Raw genomic sequence first — 24,599 nt, 5'->3', positions numbered from 1 at the left:
CGCGCCCGAGCCCGAGCCGGGGGTCGGGAGGCGGCGCCCGCGGGGCCCCGGCATGGAGAAGCGGGCGGCCGCGGGGCCGGAGGGGGCGCCGGGCGCCCGGGCGCAGCTCGCCGTCGTCTGCCTGGGTGAGTGGCCGCGCAGGCCGGCGGGCTCTGGGTCCCGCTCGCAGCTCCGCACCGCGCCCTCCCGGACCCCCGCGCGCCGCGCTCCTCCCCCGCGGCCCGGCTTCCCGGGGCGGGCGCTGCGAGAGGGCTGCCCGGTCCCCGGCCTGCTGGGCTCGCGGGCCTGGGAGGCTGCTCGGCAGCGGAGCCCGGCTCCCGGCGGCTCGGGATGGCGGCTGGAGCCCGGGCGAGCCGTGCGCGGGGGCCCGCTCGGGCGGGCGGCGGGGCTGGCGGGCAGCGGCTTTCCGCCGGCGCTCGGGCCTCCGGAGCTGCGCACAAAGCCACGGCCGGCTGCCCCTGAACAGGGAGGAACTGTTTCCTGCCCCGAGTCGGGGTGGGGGCGGGCGCCTGCCGGGGCGAGCGGCACGCAGGATGCCGGGCCGGAGGCGGCTGCGAGGAGAAGGACTCGTGTCTTCCCTTTGTGTCTCCCCAGGCCCGGAGGGGCAGGCCTCTGCAGCCCAGGGCGCTGTGTCTGGGGAGGCCCGGGGACCTGGCCAGGCCCCGCACCTGGGCAGCAGGGGCTCCTGCCCCACCCAGGAGTTTTCGTCCATCTTTCCAGGGCCCTGTGTCAGGGAGAGGGGAAGGAAGGAGTTAAGTCGTCAACTCACATGGCTCCTTTATTTACCATAATAAAGGAGGGAGGCCATTATCTGAGCCGGGGGTCATTAGGGGACACCCTATGGTGTCACCAGTGAAGGCTCTGTAACCCCGAGGTCCTCCCTGCCCAGATGTGGCATGGGCTATGCCTAGTAGAGCCTGGGTGTCCTGAGAGAGCACAGCTGCCCCTGCTTCCTCCCCAGGTCCGGGCTGACCCTTCAGAGATGCTCTCTGCCTCCCTTGGCCTCCTGATGTTGGAGGAAGGGGGGCCCCTGCACTCTGGGCAGTTGGGTTCGCCCATACCCGCCTCCTGGTCCCATAACCCCTGTAGGAAAGCAGTAGGGGAAGCCAAAGGACAGACCCTGTGGCCATAGGGACTTGAGGGGGTGGGTGGCAGGTGAGTTCCTTGCCTCCCTTCTCAAGGTCAGCATGGCGCAGTGAGGAGGAAGGACCCTGAACCCTGCTCGCTGTGCATGCCTGTCACATGGGGTGATCAGAACGGCTTCCCTCCCTTCCTGGCTGCCGTGGACCAGGTGGCTGGCAAGCCCCCTGCGAGGAAGCCCTTTAAGGTGGTAGGAGCCCCCTTGACAGGCAGGGCCCCTGCCTGGCTGACCCAGGGCCTGTCTCTGATGAGTGATCCAGGCCTGAGGTTCCCAAGCTCGACAGGAAACAGAACCCCCCCAAGTGAGTTAGGGTTCCCAGACCCCCCCCCAAGTGAATTAGGGTTCTCAGGCGTGGGGAGCTGCAGGAGTGGTCTGCTGCGGACTTGCACCCTGTTCTCTTTGCCTGGGGGCAGGGAGCCTGTGGCCCGGGGTGGTCCTGCCTTCCGCCCCTCCCCGCAGGACTGGGGTGGCAGTGAGGTCTCTGAGGCAGTGCTCCCGACCTCGCCTGTGAGATGAGGAGACCCGGCCTGCCGTTTGGGCTGTGTCGTCCTGTGCCCCTGTGAGGGCTGCTGCCCCACTGAGCCCCTTTGTGTCTCCCGCAGTGAACATCGTCCTCACGGGGCGGCTCAGCAGCGCGGTTCCTGCCTTAGGTGAGTGAGCTGCTTCTCTCCTTCCTCCCTGTCCCTCTGGCTCAGTGACCTCTGAACCACCTGAAGGCCTGTCCACGCCTGATGTCACCTGGCCTGTTTCAATCTCAGTCCTTGTGCATCTTTTCTTCTTCACAAAGTTGCTGTTTGGCCACGGGCAAACTTCCACCCCCCGAGTCTCAGTTTCCTCTTCTGTAAAATGGGTGCAGTAACAGGAACCATCTCAAAGCCTGGGTATTAGGGTTGAATGGGCGAATGAGGCAAGGTCCTCAGTGCAGCGTTGGCACCTGTGGCTTAATACCTTGAGCAAGCTGTCAGAGGCCCAGTAGGATTAGCAGATTGTGCTTCCAGTAGGCTGTGGGGTCCCCGAGGGCCGTGAGGAGCCACAGGATGCCTGCCTGTTTTAAAATGACACCAGGGATTTAATTTCTAAAGGTGTGACTGAGTGGCGACATTGAGAGGCCACTGCCATTGACGGAAGAATTCGTTCCTCGTGTGTCTTCAGAGGAGACATGCCACCGCACAGGGGGCCACAGGGGGACTGCAGGTTTGGTCAGGCAGACGCAGGCACGAGGGGGGGGCCTAGGCAGAGCCTGTATTGGGGTTTCTGCGGGAAAGGCAAGGCAGGACGGGGGAGCAGCTCTGGCTTGGCTCGTGTGAATGATTTTGGCGGGCAGTGGGCTTCAGGGGTGGTCTCTGGTTGCCTGGGGCCTCGCCTGGGATGACCCAGGGCAGGGGCAATGCTGGCTTGTGTGTGACTTAGGTAAGAAGGCGGTGGGGGCTCAGGCGGGCTGCCCGGGAAAGAGCAGTTGAAGGCAAGCGGGTGTGCCGGAAAGAGATCAACAAGTGGCTGAGAGTTTCTCCCTGTGATTAGTGGATGCCAAGCAGACGCACAGAATCTAAGACACAGTGGGAACTCCACCCCTGCCTCCTGCCTGTCCGAGTGGGTCCGTCCATCCTCTGCCCATCTTTGTGCTCAGGCCCAGTCTGGGGGGCTTTGACGTGTTTGCTGTCTGCAGTGCTGCATGGAGGGGCAGGAGGGACTGGGGTTTCTAGTGCTGTTCAGGGTCTGGCTTACGGCGGAAACCCACTGCAGCTGCCTCTGGGAGAGGGACCTCTGTTGGCTGTGGTCCAGGATGGGGAGGCCCTGGTCCACAGAAGCTGCTTTCTCGGGCCGGTCTTGCAGACGTGACCTCAGTCTCCCTCCCGATTCTCCCTGTGCACCAGCTCCTGCTCCCCGCAGCCTGGCCTCCTCTGCTGACTCGGCTGGCCCAGGGCCCTGCCTTGCTCGGCACTGAGCCACCCCAGCCCTGCCTGGAGTCCTGACCCCCACAGCTAACTACCCAGTCTCCACATCCCAACTTCCAGCAGAAGACTGACTGGCCCCGCCTGGGTCAGGTGGCCGTGGCTGTGGTGGAGAGTGGCGGGGGGACGGCACGGGGGTGTCATGTTTTATAAATGTGAGTTTCTGGGTTTCTGCTGGTGTGGTGGGTGGGCATGTTACCCCAAACGTGTCTGCCACATGCATGTGTCCCAGGTTTAGAGAAATGATGCTCCAGGGACAAGGACCACTCATAGAGCCAGGGAGAGAACGACAGCCATGTAGGCCCACGTGTGTGGTTTTCTTAGTTCTCACCGCAGGCCTCAGTGGGGTCCATGTTGCCCAATTCGGGGAGCCTCCGATCACATCAAGGTGGCTGTGTGTGGTGCCCCCAGTGTCCTGAGCTGCATGCTCAGCCCATGTGGCCACAGGTGGTGGTCTGGGGCCCTAGCTCTCTTGGAGTCTAGCTCTGATCCCTGTCGCATTGCTGAGAGAAGTGGAGACCAGCTTCTAGCTCCCTGGGGTGCCCCCCACCCCGCCCCCAAGACTCCATGACTCTGCATTTTCAGAGTTTTCCTGGCAATGCCTACTGTGAGGAGCCTGGATCATAGCTGTCCCTGCTGCCCCGCTCCCAGCCCTCACTGGGCTCAGACACTCCTGGGGGCTCAGCCGGGCTGCCCAGGGACCCCACAGGTCTTGTCTCTCAGCCCCTGTCCTGCCCCAGGTTGTCAGGCACTGACTGGGTCAGATGCCCCACCTCTCGCATCCCAGACTCTTGGCTCCGGCCCCGCTACGGAGCTGCTGTAATCTGGGGGTGTGCCCGGACAGGGTCTTCAGGCTGCTCTCCACTCACCTGGCAGCTTCCCCCCAGTGGGGTTCCATTGGCCGGTTACACCAGGCAGGTTGTCCGGAGTATTGATCGCCTCTGGAAACCGGATCTGCAAATTGTGCTTCATCAGGCATGCTCGGGCCCTCTCAGGAGTCTCTGACGACTCTTTGGACCAGGAAAAAAGGACGCTGGTCTAAAAGTGCTCAGTCATCCCTTGCCCACGTGAGCAGGGCGCCTTGGCCCGGGGGCCGAGGGAGTCTTCAGGTTGTCCCCAGTTAAAGTTCAGGTGGTGCTCTCTGACTGCTCGCAAACACCCCCCAAAACCCCCTCTCCTGCATCAGTATCCCGCAAACACACAATCCTCCCAGCTCCCCTCACTGGCCACCTGTCGGCCCCCCTCCCCCGGCCCCGCACATGACCCTCATCTTCCCCAGGGCATGACCCCATCCCCATCCCATGATGTCTGCTAGAGACTGCTGCTGTCCACAGAGTTCCCAGCCACCCTCCGAGACAGGTGGCACCCAGTGACTTCGTTTTACTGAGGGACAAGTTGAGGCCTAGGGTGGAACCGTGTGTCTGGCTGTGTGAGCCCCCAGGTGGGATTCACGAGGCCTTTTCCCCGGCCTGAGCCTGGGCCGGGTGGTGCTGGGGTGGGCCAAGGTCTGCTGTCACAGAGAGGCCGGGGCTGGTCGTCTGAGCTGGTGGCGCCCTCCAGGCCCACGGCCAAGCCGTACCAGTCAAGAGGCCCCACCCGGGGCTCCAGGCTCCTGGCGTGGACCCCTGCCTCCCTCCTGCTCTGTGCTCACTGCATGGGCCAGGCTGATGGCTGCAGAACCCACAGTCTCAGCGGACCCCCCGGAGAAGAGCGAACAGTAGCTGAGTGACACTGCTGCTCCCAATGTGGGGGTTTCTGGGGCAGCTGTGGGGATGCTCAGGGGTGAGGCTGTTTGGGGGGACGTGTTGCCAGGGGCTTTGTTGAGAGGCAGAGCTGGGCTGGCAGCTGTCCAGTCATCTGCTCCTGACTTGGCTGGTGGTCTGGAGAGACAGGCCTGTGGATCCCGGAAAGAAGGCCAGACCGAGGTCCCTGTGGCCTGGCTTCCCACAGCCTGGCTTCCTGTGGCTGGCGTAGGTGAGAAACCTGGCCTCTGAGAGCTCCGTCCCCTAGGGAAGGCCTCTGGTATTGCGCTGCCACAGGCCTGGTCCTGCGGGCTGAGGGTCCCAGGGAACAGGGGTGGGTCCCACCCTGGCTGAAGCACCCTCCTGACCCCGACTGTAACATGTGCCTTAGACTCGACGTGGGGGTCCGATGTGCTCCAGCCATGCCGGGCCTTCCCCACCTGTGAGCCTCCCGCCCAGCACCCACCGGGAGCTGAAGCCTCTTCTGGGTTTCGTAACCCCACACCTCCCCAGACACCCCCAGGTCAGCGCCCAGGGCCCCTGTGAGGTCCACAAAGCCCAGGGGCCTCACCCGCCAGGGGGAACGTGCTGCTCAGCACATCACTATGCACGGGCAATGCGAGGCTCCGGGAGGCCGGCCTCCAGGCCGCGTGTGTGCTGAGTGGAGAGACTGGCCTGGTACCTCGACGACCTCGTGACTGTTGGGGCCCTGGTGGCGACCTGAGGGTGGCCGCCTTGCTTCAGGGTAGAGGGTGGGTGCTGTAGTCCTCTGACACTCCTGTGAGCTGCCGCTGGGGGTTACTGACTCCCTGTTAGTCACACTGTTGGGTTACCTGGACCTCCTCGGGCATGAGGGTTCTACTCTCCTTTCTGCAGCTGTGCCATGTGGGGTCCTGGAGAGTCTTGTTGAGAGTGTGCAGAGAGAACCCTGCTTCTGGGGCAACAGTGGAAGGTGCCAGGCAGTAGGAGAGTGAGGAGGCAGTGTCACTGGGCTTGGAAAAAGAGCCATCATTTCTTTCCCTGAGTCTCAGTTTCTCCATCTGTATAATGGGCCCTGCCTGCACCATGGGCTCTTGTGAAGATCAGAGGAAGCAGTGGGGTGAAGGTTTGAAGGAGTGAGAGGGGTGGGCACAGCCAGTGCAGGGGGGCCCTGCCTGGTCCTGGGAAGGCCAGAGCCCACTGGGGCAGCCTCAGAACCCTCGGGCTGGGTGGGTCAGCTGGGAAGCAGAGGCACATATAACAAAGAGGCTGTGGGACCGGGTCTACTGGCACTCCTCACTCACGCTGGCTGGCGTGGTGCTCTGCACTTGACCTTGACACAACACACAGCTGACACTTCGTAAATGCAGTGGCTCAGGGCCCACAGTGAGAGTCTGAGCCCTCCAGAGGACCAGGGTGGATCCTCACTCTGCCGCTTACTGGCTGTGTGGCCGTGGGCGGGTCACTTATCCTCTCTGAGCCTCAGTTCCTCACTTGGTTGCGACATCTACCTCCAGTGGCTTCCCACTTATGTTCCGGATAAAACCCAAATTCCGCAGTGTGATCAGACCCAGCCTGCGTTTCCAGCCGGTCTGACCTCGGCCCTTCCGTCAGGCCTGTTTTACAATCTCCTCTCCACCCATGGGATCAGCATTGTCTGTCTGCTCCCCCTGCAGCCTGTAGGGTCCCACTTGCATTGGCACGTAGTAGGTCCTCAATAAATATGTGCTGGGTGGGCAAAGCCCCTCCCCTGCTGGGGCTGAGGTCTATATTTGGCAAGTCCTAGGGAGGGCAGGCAGGGAACCACAGTGGGATTGCCTGTGAGGGCCGGCGGGCCCAGGACTATGGAATTCTCCACTGAGCTGAGACCCGGAGGGGCTGTATCTTGGAGGTGCCAAGGGGAGTTGTTGGTGGGCTCGCTGCCAGCCCTGCAGGGATGGGGGATAGGACCCAGGCTCTGGTGCACAGCGTGGGCTGCCCCAAGGCCCTGTGTGTTCTCCTTGGCCCCCCCATGCATGCCACCTCTAAGAAGTCTCGAGTGAGGCCTTGCCCTTGACCGTGGCCACCCTCGGCTGGTCTTGATCCCACCCTTGGGAAGGCACGTGCTCAAGCCGTGGGAGGCTCAAATGCCCCCTCCCTCACGTCACTTCCCACCCAAAGGTGAGGCCAGCACTTCTCAGCTTTGTCTCCCGACAGCTGCCTGCAGTGGGAAACTGGAGCAGCACACTGAGCGGCGTGGCGTCATCTACAGCCCCGCCTGGCCCCTCAACTACCCGCCTGGCACGAACTGCAGCTGGTACATCCAGGGCGACCGTGGGGACATGATCACCATCAGGTACGGGGCCCCGTGGGTGGCAGATGGAATCTAGTTGGGTCTACATGTGCTGAGTGTGTGTGTGTGTGTGTGTGTGAGATGGTGCATGTGCAGGAGCACCTGTGTGAGCACCTGTGGCAAGCACACACATGAAAGATGTGTGTGCACACATGTGTGCTTGTGTATGTGCATGGGGCCACATCTGAGCAGGTATAAAGGACATGTGCAAGTGTATGCATGTGTGAGCACAGGTCTGAGTAGGTGTGGAGGGCACATCTGTCCGCAGATGTGTATGTGAGTGCAAGTACATGTGTGAAGCGTGTGTGTGAATCTACATGTGAACATGTGTGATTTGTAAGCATGTGAGTGCGTGTGAGCATGAGTATGCCCAGCTCCTGGTCTCTGTGACTGGCTGCCCGGAGCTGGGCCTCGTCTTGCCCTGATCCTCTCTCACGGGCCATGGGGGCTGCTGGGGAGGGGGACCCTGGGGACTGGCAGGCATGGTCCAGCTGTCTTTGAGGTGCCAGAGGTGTCCTGTCTGTCCTGCAGGGGTGGCTTGAGGCCAGGCTAGCACTGAGCCCAGAGCAGGGGTTTCCCCTGGGCCCTCAGGGCAGTCTCGGCAGGTGAGAACTAGCAGGAGGCCGGGTGCTCAAGCTCTGGGGATGGGCAGAGGGCAGTGGGGTGAGGTGACTAGATGGTGGAACTGAGGCTGGCCCCCTGGTCAGGGGTGGCCATGGGGAGATTTGGCTGGGAGTCATTCTCCTAAATGCCAAAGCCCAGAAGGCCTGTAGCCCCTCGGTAGCTCCAAAGCCCAGGATGTGACGGGCACTGTCAGGGTCCATCCTGGTGTCTGTGTTTCCTCGTGGCCACAGGGCCATAGCCCTCAGGCACTCTCTCTTCAAAGACTCCATCCTCCCTGGTGGCTTCTAGAGTACTCCATGGCTCTGTGGCCTGCTCATCTGACAGCCTGGGCCTGGGGGTCCAGGGTCAGTGTTTCTCCCCGGGTGTCAAATTGTCACCCCGTCCCAGACCAGGCCAGCCCCGTGGGCAGGGCCCCCCTTAGTGCACAGGCCTGTGAGTTTGTGCCGGGTCTGTCCCAGCAGACCCAGTGTGGGAGGGACCTGGACCCTTCAGCCCCGCTTCTTCAGGGAAGAGTGTCAGGGGAGGGAATTGCCCACGATGGGGCTCCTGACTCCCCTCCACTTGGCTTTGGGGTGGAGGTGCTGTGTGTGCTGATGGAGTGTGGAAAGGGGCAGGATGAGGCCTTCACAGACCTACAACGGGGCTTCCCTGGGTGGCAGCAGGGGTCCCACTGAATGGCTGGAGTGGAGGCGTCGGGAAGTTTTGAAGACAAGGGCTGGGTGGCGCTGGCGGGCGTTGCCATGAGCTCAGGGCTGACCCTTCCCTGCTGGTCCTCGGCCACGTGGGCGCTGCCTGCCCACCCACGCCTGCAGTCCTCTTGGCCCCGCAGCTTCCGCAACTTTGACGTGGAGGAGTCTCACCAGTGCTCCCTGGACTGGCTCATGCTGGGCCCGGCGGCCCCGCCCCGCCAGGAGGCCTTCCGGCTCTGCGGCTCCGCCATCCCGCCCGCCTTCATCTCTGCCCGGGACCACGTCTGGATCTTCTTCCACTCTGACGCATCCAGCTCCGGCCAGGCCCAGGGCTTCCGTCTCTCATACATCCGAGGTGACCCGGCAGCAGGGCGGGGTGGGCCACCACGGAGCACTCAGTGCCTGCGCGTGGGCTCCCAGGCTGGGGCAGCACCTCTGCTGGCAGCTCCCTGTAGGCTCTCCCTCGGCAGCCCCGTCAGTGGGAGCATAGTGATGGCACTGGGACTGGTCCTGTTGCTGCCCCAGAGGCCCTCGAGGGCACTGACCCCACTTCGCAGACTTGGCTCGAGTGGAGGGCTTGTCCCTTGCCTCGGCTCAGGTCAGGGACAGAGCCCACCCTGGCATTTGAGGGGACTCTGCCCTCAGGTGGCTGTGGAGAGACCAGGGGCCGTTCTAGGGTCCTGCCCCTTCCCAGGCCCTGCAGGGGCCCTGCTGGGATGGAGGAACCACCTGCCCTCTCCTGGTCCCAGGCCCTGAGCTGGAGGGACGCTCTGCCCTCCCCTGACCGTCTCCCGTGCCCTTCCCCCACAGGGAAGCTGGGCCAGGCATCGTGTCAGGCAGATGAGTTCCGCTGTGACAACGGCAAGTGCCTGCCGGGCCCGTGGCAGTGCAACACCGTGGATGAGTGTGGCGACGGCTCGGACGAGGGCAACTGCTCTGCGCCAGCCTCGGAGCCGCCGGGCAGCCTGTGCCCTGGGGGCACCTTCCCCTGCAGCGGGCTGCGCTCCACGCGCTGCCTGCCCGCAGAGCGGCGCTGCGACGGCACCCAGGACTGCGGCGATGGCTCTGATGAGGCCGGCTGCCCCGACCTGGCATGCGGCCGGAGGCTCGGCAGCTTCTATGGCTCCTTCGCCTCCCCCGACCTGTTCGGGGCGGCCCGTGGGCCCTCGGACCTTCACTGCACGTGGCTGGTGGACACGCAGGACCCGCGGCGCGTGCTGCTGCAGCTGGAGCTGCGGCTGGGGTACGACGACTACGTGCAGGTGTACGAGGGCCTGGGCGAGCGCGGGGACCGCCTGCTGCAGACGCTGTCCTACCGCAGCAACCACCGGCCCGTGAGCCTCGAGGCCGCCCAGGGCCGCCTCACTGTGGCTTACCACGCGCGCGCCCGCAGCGCCGGCCACGGCTTCAATGCCACCTACCAGGTGAAGGGCTACTGCCTCCCGTGGGAGCAGCCGTGCGGGAGCAGCGGCGATGGCGACGCGGGCGACCCCGGCGAGCAGGGCTGCTTCTCGGAGCCCCAGCGCTGTGACGGCTGGTGGCACTGTGCCAGCGGCCGCGACGAGCAGGGCTGCCCCACCTGCCCGCCCGACCAGTACCCCTGTGAGGGCGGCAGCGGCCTGTGCTACGCGCCTGCCGACCGCTGCAACAACCAGAAGAGCTGCCCGGACGGCGCCGATGAGAAGAACTGCTTCTCCTGCCAGCCCGGCACTTTCCACTGCGGCACCAACCTGTGCATCTTCGAGACGTGGCGCTGCGACGGCCAGGAGGACTGCCAGGACGGCAGCGACGAGCACGGCTGCCTGGCGGCCGTGCCCCGCAAGGTCATCACGGCCGCGCTCATCGGCAGCCTAGTCTGCGGCCTGCTGCTCGTCATCGCCCTGGGCTGCGCCTTCAAGCTCTACTCCTTGCGCACGCAGGAGTACAGGTGGGCTGCGGCCGCACTGCCCCCCAGCCGCGGGTTCTGCGTTTCCCGGGAGAGAGGCCCTGGGCTCGCTGTTCCCACGGCTGTGGGTTTATATATTGGGACTCGGCCACCCACAAGCAGACTTCTCTTGCGCGCAGCAGGGGCCTGGCATCTCGGGATGTCCGATGGAGGGGCGGGGCCACGTCCTGCTGCCAGCTGAGCCCCTGCGGAGGGCCCCTGAGGGGCGGGAGGTGTGGGTGCCGGCGGGCCCCGCCATGCTGCCCTTCTGCCCATTGCTTCCAGGGCCTTCGAGACGCAGATGACGCGCCTAGAGGCCGAGTTTGTGCGGCGGGAGGCGCCCCCGTCCTACGGGCAGCTCATCGCGCAGGGCCTCATCCCGCCCGTGGAGGACTTCCCGGTCTACAGCGCTTCCCAGGTGAGCACCAGAGGGCGGGACCTCAGAGGACTCCCCAGACAGGGAGGCCACGCCCGGGGCGGACAGCCTGCGGCCAAGCTGGGCCAGGGGTCGAGGGAGGCGGGAGGTGAGGTCTGGGCAGGGTGACACGAGTGACACGGCAAGGTGCGGGGACGAGTTGGTCTCGGAGTCTCGGGTCCCTTGGGGGTCGTGCTGACCTCTGCCCCCTCAGCTGCCGCCCCGCCCTCCAGGCCTCGGTGCTACAGAACCTTCGCACGGCCATGCGGCGGCAGATGCGCCGGCACGCCTCCCGCCGAGGGCCGTCCCGCCGCCGCCTCGGCCGCCTGTGGAACCGGCTCTTCCACCGGCCGCGGGCGCCGCGCGGACAGATCCCGCTGCTGACCGCCGCGCGCACCTCCCAGACGGTGCTGGGTGACGGGCTCCTCCAGCCGGCACCGGGAGCCGCCCCGGACCCGCCGGCACCACGGACGGACACAGGCAGCCCCGGAGCAGCTGGGGACGGGCTCCCCAGTGCCCACTGCCACGCTCCAGAGGTGGGACCTTCTGTGCCGGCCCCCTTGGGCCTGCGGGAGCCGGAGTGCGGGCCAGTGGACAAGGACAGAAAGGCCTGCAGGGACCCTCTGGTGGACAGCCCGGCTCCTATGGACATGCCTCGGGAGCTCTGCTTGGCCCAGGACCCTCAGCCCCCAGCCCCCACTGCCAGCAGCACCCTAGGCCCCCACCCACCAGAGCCACTGGGTGTCTGCAGGAGCCCCCCGCCACCCTGCTCCCCAGCATTGGAGGCCAGTGACGACGAGGCCCTGTTGGTCTGCTGACCTGGCGCACACGCTGGCGACCGCCACAGCCCCGCTTTGTAACCAGGGAATACACAGTCGTTTCTACCCCGCCTCTGCGTCTTTCTTTCTCACTGAGGCTGCCCAGAGCCTGGCCAGCTTGCTGCGTCAGCACCCCCTCTTCCCCGGTGGGCATGGCTGGCAGGGTCTGTGGGGGCTTGAAGTGGGGAGGGGGGCCTGGCTCCAGCGCCTTTATGGGGTCCCAGTGCTATGTCCTCCCACTCCATTCTGGGAATCCATTTCCAGAGAGGCGGCAGGCCGGGGCAGGGCTCCCTGCAGTGTGTTCTGTGGCTTGTCGCTTCATCATCGGGTGGGACCCCAGGGCCGTGTCTGGACTGAGCAGGGCCATGGGCATGTGGACCTGGTCCAGCAGGCCCCTGAAGAGCTGCGCCAGGAGGCTCTGGCCCCATCCTCGTGCCTGCAGTATCAGCATGGACGTGGCCAGGCTGATGCCCTTTGCCCCTTGCCTTTTCGCTGAGAGGCCCATCTCCTGGGCACAAGGGCAGGCCTGGGAATGTGGGCATGGGGTAGAGGAGGCCCATGGGTCTCTTGCAGGCCAAGGCCCCTGGGAGATGCTGCTCGATGCTTTCTCAGGACAGAGGCTGAGGCACCAACTGACAGTGGCCAAATGCATCCCGTCCCGTCTCAGGGCATCAGTCTCCCCACCGTGGGCTCTGAAGTCCCAACCCTTGCTACCTGGGGATTTATGGGAAGAGAAGCACTTCTAGTGGGAATCCCTGGGCTCTCCCAGGTGGCTGAGCCTCGGGCTGGCCTCAGGGCCTGGGGAGGGGCACACTCAGCTGCGTCCCAATCCTGATGTCCTTTTGGGACCAGAGTGGCTCTGGACCCCATGAGGGAGGGAGTGCCTGGCTTGAGCGGCAGAGCTCCTCCAGGGCCAGCCAGGCACCTTCCCCAGCCAGCCCCGCCAGGGCCCCTGCGAGCAATGCCCAGGACTCACCTGAGACAAGCGCACCTCCAGCCCTGTTTTATTCACAGACCTTTCCAGGAAAAGCTAGCAGGGCAGCGCTGACAGGGGGCCCAGTCCACATCTTCAGGGCTTCCTTACCACAGGCCCCTCAGAGTTGGATCTCTTTTTTTCCAGGAGAAAAAGAAACTTTTTTGCAAAAACTCCTCCTCAATAAACAACATGTAAACAGAAACAGCTGCTTTAGGCTCCACAAATGTCTCATTGTGTCTTCAAGGGTTTGTCTGTGGCGGGCAGTGCAGAGGGCTGGCAGGGGCCATTTTCCTCCTCCTCGGGGGCGTCCTGGGGGTAGACCACGAAACACAGCTCCTGGCCCCAGCGTGTCATTGACTCTGAGGACAGACAGATAGACAGACGGATGGACCTTGTGGTCTGACCCTGGGGGCAGGGCCCTCAGGGGGCTGCTCCCTCTGCAGGGCGTCCTGGACACCTGCGCTACATTGTAGGGAGGCATTCGGTGGTGGCTGGGCTCTGTGTTGCCACTGCAGCTGCTGGGAGACCCTGCTCTCGGGCGAGCCCCCAAGAGGGTCCCATCTCCAGGCCCTGCCACCTGGGGGAGGCTGCTGGCTCACCTGTGAGTCTGTGCACACACTTTGGTTTGCGTCTCCAGAACGCTCCCAGGAAGAAAATGGGCACCCCCGTGAGGATGATGGCGATGCCGACCCCACACACCACAGGCTCCGAGATGAAGCTGAAGACCAGCAGGAATGCCCAAAAGACCAAGTACGTGGCCGGGATGAGGAGGCTCACCTGGGGGAGAGCGAGTGGCAGTGCCAGTGGCGCAGGACGCCCAGCTCTGCTCTCTTGCCCCACCACTCCCAGGGGCTGGAGAGCTTTCCACCCTGTCCTGGGAGCTGAGGCCTGAGCCGCCCCCTTCTGGCAGCAGCCCAGCATGCTGGAAGCCAATTCATGGATGGCCAGTTGGCCAAACAGTTGAGGATTTGTCAAAGTTTCAGTGGCTCTGAGCTCCACACAGCGACTGTCTGTGGACCTGCCGCTTGCACTTGGCTGAAGGTCAATTGTTTGGGTGTTTTGCATTTCGGGCCCTGAGCACTTCTCCAGCTTGAGGATTTGTATGCAAACAGGAGGACTTGTCCTTTTGCTCGCTTTAGGGCCTTCCGTTTTTGTGTGGGCTTGTAGGATCCCGTGCGACCGTGCGCAAGTCTCTCAGCCTCATGTGTCCGTCCATAAACCGGCAGTATTCAAAGCCCCCACCTCACGGGCTCGTCAAGAGGACTGAACTCGTCAGTGCACCCAAAGCCCCGAGTGGGGCCAGCACGTGGCCACACCGGGACTCCCCATTGCTGTCACCGCCTGCCCTGGGCGCCCACGTGGGAGAAGAGGTGACTCTGACAGCTCCCGACTCATGGGCTGGCCTGCGCTCCCCGGGGAGGGCCTTACCTTGATGGGCCTGTGGAGCGCCGGCCGCCTCCAGCGCAGCACGAGCAGGCCCAGGATGGTGACTCCATAGCAGAGGTAGTTGATGAAGGACACGTAGTTGATGAGCGTGTATGTGTCTCCCACGAGCATGATGACCGCCGTGGCCCCGCACTGGGAGAGGACTGGGGCTGAGGCCGGCCTCCCCGCCTGCCCCCTGCCAGCCCTGCAGGCTGCCCTGGGCCTGTGGCTCAGACCAGGTGGTTGGAGCCCTGGACCTGCCCTCTCCCTCTGTGGGCTGCCCCCGGGGCCAGGGCTGACTCCTGCCATCACCCACGCTGCTGGGGGGCCCTGGCTCCCTACTGTGCCAGCCCAGGTCCCCCAACTTACGCAGACGAGGAGGGCAGGGATAGGGGTGCAGTGTCTGACGTGGATCATGGCCAGCAGGCTAGGCAGATGCCCCTCTCGGGCTCCAGAGAAGCACAGTCTGGGGGTGGGGACAGAGATGGGGATGGACCATGAGCCCGGCCTTGGGCCTCCCCGACAGCCAGAGCCCAGACCTCAGCTCTAGACCCGATGTCCCTCTTGAGCTGTCACCTCTGACCCTTTGCTCCAGGCCCGAGCAGCCCCACTGGGCAGTTCTTCCCCTCATCTAGCCTGCCTCCCTCTTGTTTTCTGTCCCTCAGAGTTGGGTTCGGACATCTGTTACCAGGGAGTTCATTGTCCCAGCTTCAGGGGGGCCCCACCTGGCAAGATTTCACTTCCTCTGGTCCCTGGCACTGCTCACGTGCCCGGGCACCTGTCTGACCTCCCCTTGACCCCTCAGTCCCCAATCCAGTCACCTGGAGGAGGTGAACAGGTAGCCATTGATCCCTCCAAAAGTGGAAAGTGCCACGGAGACGGGCATGACCCAAGAGAAGTAGCCCAGGAGCTTCTCCCCGAAGGTCTGGGTGGGCACAGAAAAGAGGTGGTGCGTGAGGCCGGGCGGGGCCGGGTGGGGCAGGGACCGAGCAGGGCCCCACTTACCACGGCCACTGCGTTGGAGGCCAGCAGCTCCTGGGGGGACATGGCGGTGAAGTAGGCGACGTTGGTGAAGGCGTACACAAAGGTCACCAGCGGGATGGAGATGAAGATGGCGCGAGGTAGGTTCCTGGGGGCAGTGGTAGAGTGCGCCAGCGTCAGCCCTTGGGGGCCTCGGGGCTGGGGCCCAGAGGTGAGAGGGGAGCCAGGGAGGCAGCAATGGGAGGAGATTTGAGTCTCCTCCTCCTGCGTCTGCTGGGGGCTTTGTGGCAAGGAAGGGGCAGCATGGCTGTCCATCTCCCTCACCCCCAGCCCCAGCCCGCGCACAGGCGGTGGCAGGACGGGCGGTTGGGGGAGGGGCCACATCGCACCCTATTTGCATACAGCCAAAATCAGCCTTGAAAATCTCAAAAGTGCCCTGACAGCCCAGTCCACAGACCTGGGGGCCCCCTGGGACTTCCCATAGGCCCTAGCTCTGGCCCTAGCTACAACTGTTCACTGTCAGGATCCCTGGCTAAGCATCAGATGGAGTCATCGGCTTCATCTGTAGGGACCATGTTGTGTACACATGTCTAATTTTTGGCTAAATGCAAATAGCTAGATCCACTTACAACAGGACAATGATACTGAGTGATTCTGAGGCCCAGTAAGGGGCCGTGACTTGTCCACAGCCATACAGGACAGAGCCAGGCTGGAACACATGCGTCCCGGCTCTTTCCAGAGCCGTTCCTGTGGGGCAGTGGCATGTGATCAGACCAAGCCACAGGTGACAAGTCTGCAGAGAGGCTGCCTCACCCACTGCCACGCTCTGCGCCTTCCCAGGGCCTGGCCAGGTGTCCCACTCACTTTCGAGGGTCAACCAGCTCCTCAGTGACATAGTTGAGGAAGTTCCATCCGCTGAAGGCAAAGGAGCCCTGGAGGAAGGCCAGGGCCAGGTGACCCACGGAGGGTGTCATCCAGAAGTCGAAGGCATTACTGGGCCTCAGCTCCTCAAAGCGTCCTGGGGGTCCAGAGGTCAAGCGTCAGCATCGCCTCCCCAGCCCAGGGCACAGCCCCCACTCTGGCCCTACCTTGGAAGATCTGAAGAAAGCCCACGCCAATGATGAGTGACAGGGCCAGCAGCTTCCCACCAGTGAAGATGTCCTGGATGCGCGTGGCCCAGCGCACGCTGGAGCTATTCACCCACGTCAGAAGCACTGGGGAGGAAGGGTGGGCGGGTGAGTGGGCGCCTGGGGCTGAGCCCCTTGTGGTGGGCCAGAGGCAAGTCCAGGCCGGGCTACAGCAGGGCAGCCTCCTGTGCAGCTGGAGTGCAAGGAGCCCAACCCCTGAGGCCCGCCTTACTGGGCTAGAGCTGGAGGAGTCCCCCCACCCCCTGGTCCTCCCATACGGGGGCAGGGAGCAGGCTGGGGCCCAACAGTCCAGCTGCTCTGGGGACAGTGGCTGGGCCAGGCCCCACAGGCGGGCACTCACTCAGGCAGGCCATGGAGAGTGCACGGGATGCAGCGGCCGGGGGGATGCAGTTGGGGAACACGGGCTGGAGCACGTAGTTCGAGAAGGTCATGGAGATGACGGCCAGGCTGGTGGGGTACATGATGAGGACGGCGCTCCAGAGCAGCAGGAAGCTGGAATGAGGAAAGGCCCGGTGGCACAGGCAGTCGGCGCCCTCCTGGCCAGGCCGGCCCGGGTGTGTGGAGTGGAGCAGGGCTGCACCCTGGGCCCTGGTACCCAAGGGCTGGTGTGGGTGCCAGAAGCCAGTTTCAGTCCAGGGAGGCAGGGCTGACCCTGTTGAGGTCTCTGCTCTATTCATGGACTGTTTCAACAGAGACAGTGTTCAGCAAACAGCTGTGGGCTGCCCTGGGGCAGGCGTCGAAGAGGACTCGGGAACCAACCACCTTGTTAGTGGCCACCTAGCCCCCGGACATAGGCTGTTTCCTGAGCTGGGGTGGGCTGTCCCAGGACCCCCGGGCATGGCTCCAGCCGCAGCTCTCACCAAAACCCTGTGGCTGCAGATGGCTGATGCTGGGCAGTGATCCCCCAAGGGACCTGACGTCACAAAGAGCCCCGGCTGGAGGTGGGGAGTAATTTATGTCCCTTCTGCCTGAATCTCGTCTCTGTGGGGTGCCCATGTGGGAGGAGGGGTTCTGCTCAAAGCTGGGATGCCTGACCTATTCCCGGGGGCTCTGCCTGCACCCAGGGGAGGGCCTGTCTGTTGGGGTGGTCCTAACCCCCGTCCGGCCCTCAAGGGTGGGGACCACCTCATCCAGAGACACCATCGACCTCTGGGGCACCAAGTTCGGTGGCTGCCCCCTGGTCTTCACCTTTCTCTCTAGCCCTGCTTCCTACTCCTTGCTTTGCACCACCTCCCCAAACCCCTTGGCTTCTGGGACATCCTGGCTCCAAGGCCCTCCTCCCCTGCCGGGTGCTCCCCTCTGCCCCCCCCAATGCTGGGTGCCCCTCTGGTAGAGTTTTGGGCCCTCTCCTCCCTCCCACCTTCTTCCCTAGTCTTCTCTACAGCTGCACAGCACGATTCTTCTACTTTCTCAGATCTCAGGCCCCCTCTGAGGACCCTCTCCCCAGAGGAGAGCACCCATGGACACACCCACAGGGCTGTGCACGCCCTGCCAGGACCCCATCCACGGCTACCCAGTAAAGGTCACTGACCATGGCCCTCAGAACCAAACTTCATATATTTCAGCCCAGACTTTTCCTCTGAGCTCCATACCCCCCACCCAAGACTCAACCAACATGATGAGCCCCACCCCGGAAGCTCCCCCCACCGTGCCAGGACCTGCCATCTATGGAGCCTCTCCAATGGGAAAGTGAGTGTCACCCCTGCCACACCCACCTCTCCCTCATGCTACCCCGCCTACCACATCCTGCCTATTTAGGCTCCTAAGTGATTCTGGAATCTTCCTGTGCCATTATTCCGGCCCTCGGCATGGCTTAGCTGGACAACTGCAATAGCTTTGACCCCCTTCCGCCCTGAGCCTACCTCATACCCCTCAAGTCTCAGATCTGACCTGACCTCTGGCCACGGCAGACAGCTGCCCGAGCTCACCCAGGCCACTACTCTCTGTACACGCTCCCCCTCCACGCCCTTCCTCCAAGCCTTAGTGCGAACGTGGTTTCTCCCTGGAAGCCTTCCCTAGGTGGTGGGCACCCTGTTCTCTTGGCTGCTGGGCCGCTGCCTCTCACACAGCCCCTCCAAGGAAGGATCCTCTAGGTCTTCAGCAAGTCGGAGGGGCTGTTTCCCTTCTGCACCGTGAGTACCTTGAGGACAAGGATGGACCTTTTTATCACTGCATCCCCAGCCCTCAGCACACAGTAGGTGCTCAGCTAGTGTTCACTGGTGAATAAAGGAATGTCAGGAACTATTTAAAGGGGAGCTCTTGCAAGGCTGCACAAGAACACCATGTCCCCTCCCCCTGCATATGGGTTTACTAAAATCATGGCCGTCCTTGCCTGGATGCTGGCTTTGTCTAGAGGTTTCAGATAGTAAGGCCTTTCCACACACAAACACCCAGGTGGGAAGTGGGGCTTAGAGGGAGCTCTATTTAAAAGGAAGCACAGAGAGGTCAAGGGGCCAGCTGGAGTGTCCAGCTGGAGTGAGGGAGGCATTGGTCTCATCCACCCTGGCCTTGGAAGGCTGCCTAACACCCCACCCCCTTCCCTCCATCCACCCCCATGACCTCCCTGTGACGTGAGAAGCAGAAGGAGAAACCGTGGCCCAGGGCCCACTGGCCGCCTGCTCCTGGGAGGATGGCCCCCCACATCACTGGTGCCCCACACTCACCCAGCCAGGCCCCCGAAGATCTCGGTGACATAGGCGTAGTCCCCGCCAGACTTGGGGATGGCGACTCCCAGCTCCGCGTAGCAGAGGGAGCCCAGGGCAGTGACGCCCCCACCCAGGACCCAGACGAAGAGGGCCAGACCCACAGAGCCTGAGTGCTCCAGGACTCCCTTGGGGGAGATGAAGATGCCCGAGCCGATGATGTTCCCTGCACGGGGAGAGATGGGGGGTATCAGGTCTGGGGACCCCCTCAGCAGCCCAGCCTCTGGGGGGCTCCGGATGCTGCAGTGAGGAAGGGGGCCAGGCTGCTCCCTGGAGGAGAGAGGGGGTGGGCCCGGAGGCACGAGGATGCCACTGGGTCCCTCAAACCTGGCAAGTCCCACTCTGGGCTCATCCTCTCCCTCTCGCCAGTCGCTGGCATGGGAAATGGCACCTTGTCCATCCAGTCAGGCTCCCCTTGTGGACATGGATCCGAGTTTTTCTGCCCAGCACTTACCCTATGAGGCGGAGCAAGCTCAAGCGAGGGGGGCTCGGACACCTGCGTGATGGCAGAGTGGCACCACCCCTGTGCATCCCCACAGGACCTAGTTTTATAGCCTCCAGCCACCTGTCCTTCTTCCAACCTGCTGGCCACAGCTGGCCTCCTAAAGCAAGGCCCTGACCATGACCTTCTCCCAAGGTGGCACCTCCTCCATGAAGCCCTCCTTGACCATGCCGCTTTGGGCTCCTCTTCCTTTTCCTCAGGCTCGTGGTCCCCCAAACCCTGCCCTGTACTTTACTTCTTTATCTTCCATCTCCCCTTCCCTCTGCCTGCCTCTTGGGCTCCTCCCTAACCTAGGACTTAGGCTGCCAACACCGACTCAGAAGAGACCTTGTTTCCTGGCACTGTGAAATGTTTCAGGTCCTGGGCAAGGGCCAGTGGGGTGAGGGAGAGTAACTGGTGCATTTTCAGGGCTGGGGGTTGGTCAGCAGCCATCATGGAAGGAATGGCAGGCTGGCAGAGCCTCTTGGCCGGGCCTGGGGTCTCTACACAGACTGCCTCTCCATTTGGGACAGCCCACTGGTTGCAAACAGTGGTACAGTGGTCACTGCTTTAATCCCAGGAGCACAATGGGAAATCCCGGCGGGGGCTCAGGAGGCCTGGGACCCCAGCCCGTCAGGCCATCTCTTGAGTCCTGTCTGTACAATGGGGTTACTGTGAGGATTCAGTGAGATGCAGTATGGGAGCCCTCAGCTCATCCACAGCCATATCCGGGTGCACTTTGCATCCCCCTTTGCACGATTCTGTACGAGCTGTCTGCAGCCTCGCCTGCTCTCTTCTGTCCCCCAGCACACAGTAGGTGCTCAATACTTATCTGTTGAGTACATTGATGGATGAGTAAATGGCCCGATACCCAAAGTGGCACCAATGCCCTGATGACTGGGGACAGCAGTATCCACTCGGCCCTCCTGGGGGGGGGGGGGGCTGGGGGGGGGGGAAGGGGGGGCTGGCCAGCTTCTGAGGCTCAGCTGCGAGTGGTCACAGAAGGCCTGTCCTGCCCCCAGGGCCGAGTCTGAATTTTGGAAGGATGGGCATGGGGGTAGGGTGCTCCGTTGACTCACGGTGTCTGGGAGTGGAACAAGAGGAAATGCACAGAGGGCCAAGTTGTGGTCTGCAGAGTAGGTTCCCAGGATGAGCAAGACTCTGAGTGCCCACTTAGCCCTGAGCTCCCTGGCAGTTAGGGCAAAGAGGGCAATATTCCGGGTTGCCTGAGTCTCACCATCTATGCAAATAAATCAGGTCATATCACTGGTGATTTGCACTAGGGCCTGCCTGAGAGAAAATGATCCCAAAACCCACAGGCCACCTGAATAGATGAGCAAGACTGCTGGGATCCAGGGCTCAGCCCCTTGGCAAGGTCGCCCTGCTGGTCAGGGCCCTTGGGGGGAGCACACGTCCATCATGGCAGAGCCTGCCTGCTCCACCTGCCAGGTCCTCAGGCGGGTCCGGACAGGGACACAGCTGTGGCCGCCAATCTGCATGCATTCCTTGTCCACGGTGCTCCCCCTACCCCCACCCCTGGCCGACACAGATTTCCAGTCTGGATGGCCACGATGCCCCACTTGGTTTTCCAGTCACATCCCAGGAGCCCTAAATGCATCCAGATAAGGATGAAGGAATTCCTGTCCCCAAGTCCCCAGAGGTAAGCTGTGTCCTCAGCCTCCTTCCAGGGGCACAATGGTCACCTCCCTCATCCACCACAGGGGTCCAGGGCCTGGATGGGCTGCCGGGTTTCTAAAGGGCCTTTGAGTTCACTCCCTCCGGCAGCAGAGCCTCTGTTCTCAGGACCTGGTGGAGTGGGATTTGCCAAAAGCCAGTGAGGTTGGAAGCCAGCGGGGGCTGGGTGGCCTTGGAAGGAGCTGGGGGCATCCAAAGCCCCAGGCCACCCACCCTGTGGGGACCCCACCACACTGCACAACTCAGCCTGGGAGGGCCTCAATGGCATAGCCATTGGGGAAGCCATACCTGGCTCCTAGTCCTCTGAGGCTGGGGTCTGAAAGGGACACATCACTAGCCTGTGCCCGGTGGCTGGAGACTCCCATGCTGGGATCTAGGGGGTGGGCGGGGGCACTATGTTTTGAACAAATGGCCTCAGGTACAGTGCAGAACTTCTTGCCCATGTGGCTCAAAGGAACATGTGTGCCAGCTGGTGTCTCTGAGGTCCTTGGGGGCCTCGCCCCCTGGGCCTGGACAACCTCCAGCATCTGCTCCAGGTTTGTGCTGGCAGGTGGCAGAAAATCCCATCGAGGTCCACTGGCTGTACTTGGCACCGTGTGGGCTCTGGAGGGAGCAACAGGGGCCGTGGGCTTGGGTGAGAAGCAGAGGGCAAAGAGGAGAGGCAGGATGCTGAGGACAGAGGTGGGGGCCTCCAGCCCTGGCATGAGGACAGGGGCTGTGGAGAAGGGACTTCGGAGCTGCAGGGGTGCCTGCCCAGCCCTCTGGTGGCGGCGGGCTCAGGCCTGCCTCTCAGTCCTCATGTTCAGGCCTCAGAATCAGCTCTGCCTGATTTGGGGAACAGCAGTGGACAAACCCAGCCCTTGGAGGATCCTGTTCTGGAGGAAGAGGAGGAACCAGGGAATGTGGGATGAGCCCGGAGTCAGGGGTCAGACCCATGGTGGGCTGGAGAAATGCAGGTTCCCGGGCCTCCACATTCCTATCCACACAATGAGATGGCTTCTCTGTGGTCCCGGCGGGTCCTTGGCGGGGCCAGAGCTCCCAGGCAGGTGGGCGAGGATGGGATTCCCCTTCCCAGGAGCCCCCCTCCAGTCTCCTTCTGCCCTCTCCCCTCAGCCTGAGCTGGGTGGTTTTTATCACATTAAGATGTTTGGCCTGATGGGGCTTACCCGGCTCCACGGAGGAACGAAGAAAGGGCCATTGTTCCCCTGGCCGCTGCCGTGTCGCTGACCTATTTCTGGGAGGCAGCGGCCGACCATGGAGGTCGCAGGGGTAGACCGTGGAGGTCACGTTGGTGGAAGGAGCCAGCTGCCCTCAGTGTGTGGGGGCGGAATGCACAGTCTGATTTGGGGAGGGGGCAACGAGGTCCTGTCAGGCCAGGCTGCCAGCACCACCTCTCATCCCTAAAAACTTTCAGGAGTTGGCTGCGTGACCTCAGGCCAGTGCTGCCCTTCTGTGCCTCAGTTTCCCCTTCTGCCAGGTACGGCCACTGGGGTAGGGGGCGGCAGAGGGCTGGTTCAACCCTGACTTTGGCAGAGGCATTGAGCAGGTGGACGTGTCCTGCACGACTGCTCGGGGCCCACAGAAACAGTCTGCTCAGGGCCCCTTGTCCTCCACTGCGGCAGGTCTCTCCTCAGCTCACTGGCCTCCCAGAAGCAACACCACCCCCGAGGAAGCCCTCCCTGACCTCCCACCTTGACCCCTATACCCTGGACCCTGCCCCACTCCCATGGTACCTGGAGGACAGTCAGGAAGTGATCCCTTTATTCCCCACCCTGGGTGGACCCTGTATTCCCAGACGGAAGGGGCTGAGCCCCCAAAAAGGACAGGGAGCCCCTGGGGCCTAGGGCATCTTACGTGTGCCTCTTTCAGCGAGCATGATTGTGACGGGGCCGCCTCCTGTCACACTGGCTTGCTGGCCTGACAGAAGGCAGCTCCGGGGCTCCCGGGCCTGATCAGGGGCTGGCCAGGGGCCAGGCCTCCTTCCCTTGCCCCGGGCAATGGGTCCTAGCCCCTCCCCACTAGGATATGACCCATGAGGCCACTGGGCAAGAACTGCAAATTCCCATTTGAAGTTGGTAGGTCCCAAGGTTCCTGAAGCCACAGGCAGGGCCTTTACTAGTTGAGAACACCCAACTAGTGGGGGTTCGACTACCAGATTGCTCAGGGTGGGTGACTGTGGATAGGGACTTCACCTCTCCTAGCCTACTTATCTGTAAAATGGGGAGAAGAGGCAAGGATGTGGGCAGGCTCCCACTCGGCATGGCGCATTGGAGGCCCTAGGAAGCGCTATTGTCACCCACCTTGGAGACACCCTAGGCCACCCAATCTGGCCTTTGGAGATCTCATCCACATGGGACCTCGATACCCTGGGGTGAGCAGCCAGAGCCCTGCTTTGGGGGCCCTGTTGTCACCCTGGGCAAAGCCTATGCCTCCAAGCACATGAGTGTCCTAACGGTGATATGCATCAGGCACCCCTCCAGGGGGACAGAAGGGCCCACTGAGGTCTTGACAGAACTCCAGGGAGGTGGGTGGGCATGTTTCCAGGACATGCTTGGAATCGCCAACTGGTAACCCACTTTCCTTTTGAGAGAGGGATGGCAGAAGTGGGGAGCACACTCTGCCTGGCTCCCTCAGCCCAGCCCGGCCTCCTGTGCCTCGTCTCCAGGCTGAGTCTCATCAAGGTCACCGAGCAGCTCCACGCTGCTGGATCCAGCTGTCAAGCCCCAGGCTGCATCTGACTTGTCTCATCAGTAGCGCCTGGCAGGTTGATCCCCTTCTCACTCAGCCTCCTGGCCTTCCTCCCGCCTGGCTGACTCCTCTGCTGGTTGCTTCCTCTCTCTCCTGACTTCCAGAAGTCGGGTGCCTGGGGCTCAGTTCTGGGGCATCTGCCATTTTCTTTCTATGCTCAGTCCCTTGGAGACCTCATCCAGTCCCCCAGCTTCTGCTGGCAACCCTCAAATTTATATCCCAAGCTGGGACCTCTCCACTTAGCTAAACCTGTACATCCGGCCAATTACTCAACAAACGGGCATCCCAAATTTCACACGTTCAAAGTGGGATTCCTGATGCTCACCGCCTTTCCCCCAGACCTGCTCCTCTCGCAGTCCTCCCGGGGCAATAAATGGCAAACCATGCTCCCAGGTGCTCAGTCCCAAACCTCGTGTCACCCTTGACTCCTCCTTTCTCCCCTACCTCGTGTCCAGTGCATCACGAATCCTTTGGCTCTATCATCCAAACATACCCAGAATCTAACCTCCTCTCAGCACCTCCACTGCTGCCACCCTGCTCTTCGTCTCTTACCCAGGTGACTCAACTACCCTCCTACCAGGCTCCCTACTTCTGCCCCTGATACCCACTCCCTCTTCTCCATTATGAGCCCCATCCCATGCCATCCCATGCCTTGCTATCCCATCTCACGCCTTCCTATCCCATCTCATGCCTTCCTATCCCATCCCATGCCATCCCATGCCTTCCTATCCCATCCCATGACATCCCACGCCATCCCATACCTTCTTATCCCATCCCATGCCATATCATCCCATGCCATCCCACGCCTTCCTACCCCATCCCATGCC

General features: G+C 62.7%; 2 protein-coding genes across 3 annotated transcripts in view; one reads left to right on the top strand and one right to left on the bottom strand.

Annotated features, from left to right (window-relative positions):
- The first annotated feature begins 6 nt into the window (after nt 1–6).
- On the top strand, nt 7–11,682 carry LRP3 (LDL receptor related protein 3). 2 transcript variants are annotated; one of them, XM_046683674.1, is made up of 8 exons: nt 39–125; nt 1,744–1,791; nt 2,224–2,335; nt 7,011–7,149; nt 8,600–8,814; nt 9,270–10,386; nt 10,669–10,801; nt 11,032–11,682. In XM_046683674.1, exons 4-8 carry the CDS (start codon nt 7,136–7,138, stop codon nt 11,614–11,616), a joined length of 2,064 nt encoding a protein of 687 aa, XP_046539630.1. In that variant the 5' UTR covers nt 39–125; nt 1,744–1,791; nt 2,224–2,335; nt 7,011–7,135; the 3' UTR covers nt 11,617–11,682. The 2 variants fall into 2 exon arrangements, with proteins under 2 accessions (XP_046539629.1, XP_046539630.1); XM_046683673.1 differs by lacking the exon at nt 2,224–2,335 and having other exon boundaries at nt 7–125.
- Nucleotides 11,683–11,796: 114 nt separating this feature from the next.
- The window catches only part of SLC7A10 (solute carrier family 7 member 10), a 20,260-nt gene continuing 7,457 nt past the window's right edge, over nt 11,797–24,599 (bottom strand). The window contains exons 3-12 of the mRNA XM_046683675.1: nt 18,810–19,014; nt 16,487–16,638; nt 16,087–16,212; nt 15,863–16,016; nt 15,023–15,146; nt 14,839–14,942; nt 14,387–14,483; nt 14,021–14,170; nt 13,192–13,369; nt 11,797–12,951 (exon numbers count right to left, since the gene is read on the bottom strand). Coding sequence (XP_046539631.1) covers nt 12,821–12,951; nt 13,192–13,369; nt 14,021–14,170; nt 14,387–14,483; nt 14,839–14,942; nt 15,023–15,146; nt 15,863–16,016; nt 16,087–16,212; nt 16,487–16,638; nt 18,810–19,014 — 1,421 coding nt within the window. The 3' untranslated portion in view covers nt 11,797–12,820. The remainder of the gene's footprint in view (nt 12,952–13,191; nt 13,370–14,020; nt 14,171–14,386; nt 14,484–14,838; nt 14,943–15,022; nt 15,147–15,862; nt 16,017–16,086; nt 16,213–16,486; nt 16,639–18,809; nt 19,015–24,599) is intronic.

The sequence above is a fragment of the Equus quagga genome, chromosome 13, assembly GCF_021613505.1.
Source record: "Equus quagga isolate Etosha38 chromosome 13, UCLA_HA_Equagga_1.0, whole genome shotgun sequence".
Lineage (NCBI taxonomy): Eukaryota > Metazoa > Chordata > Mammalia > Perissodactyla > Equidae > Equus > Equus quagga.
The sequence above is the reverse complement of the archived record's forward strand: the minus strand, read 5'-3'. Positions and strand labels throughout refer to the sequence as shown.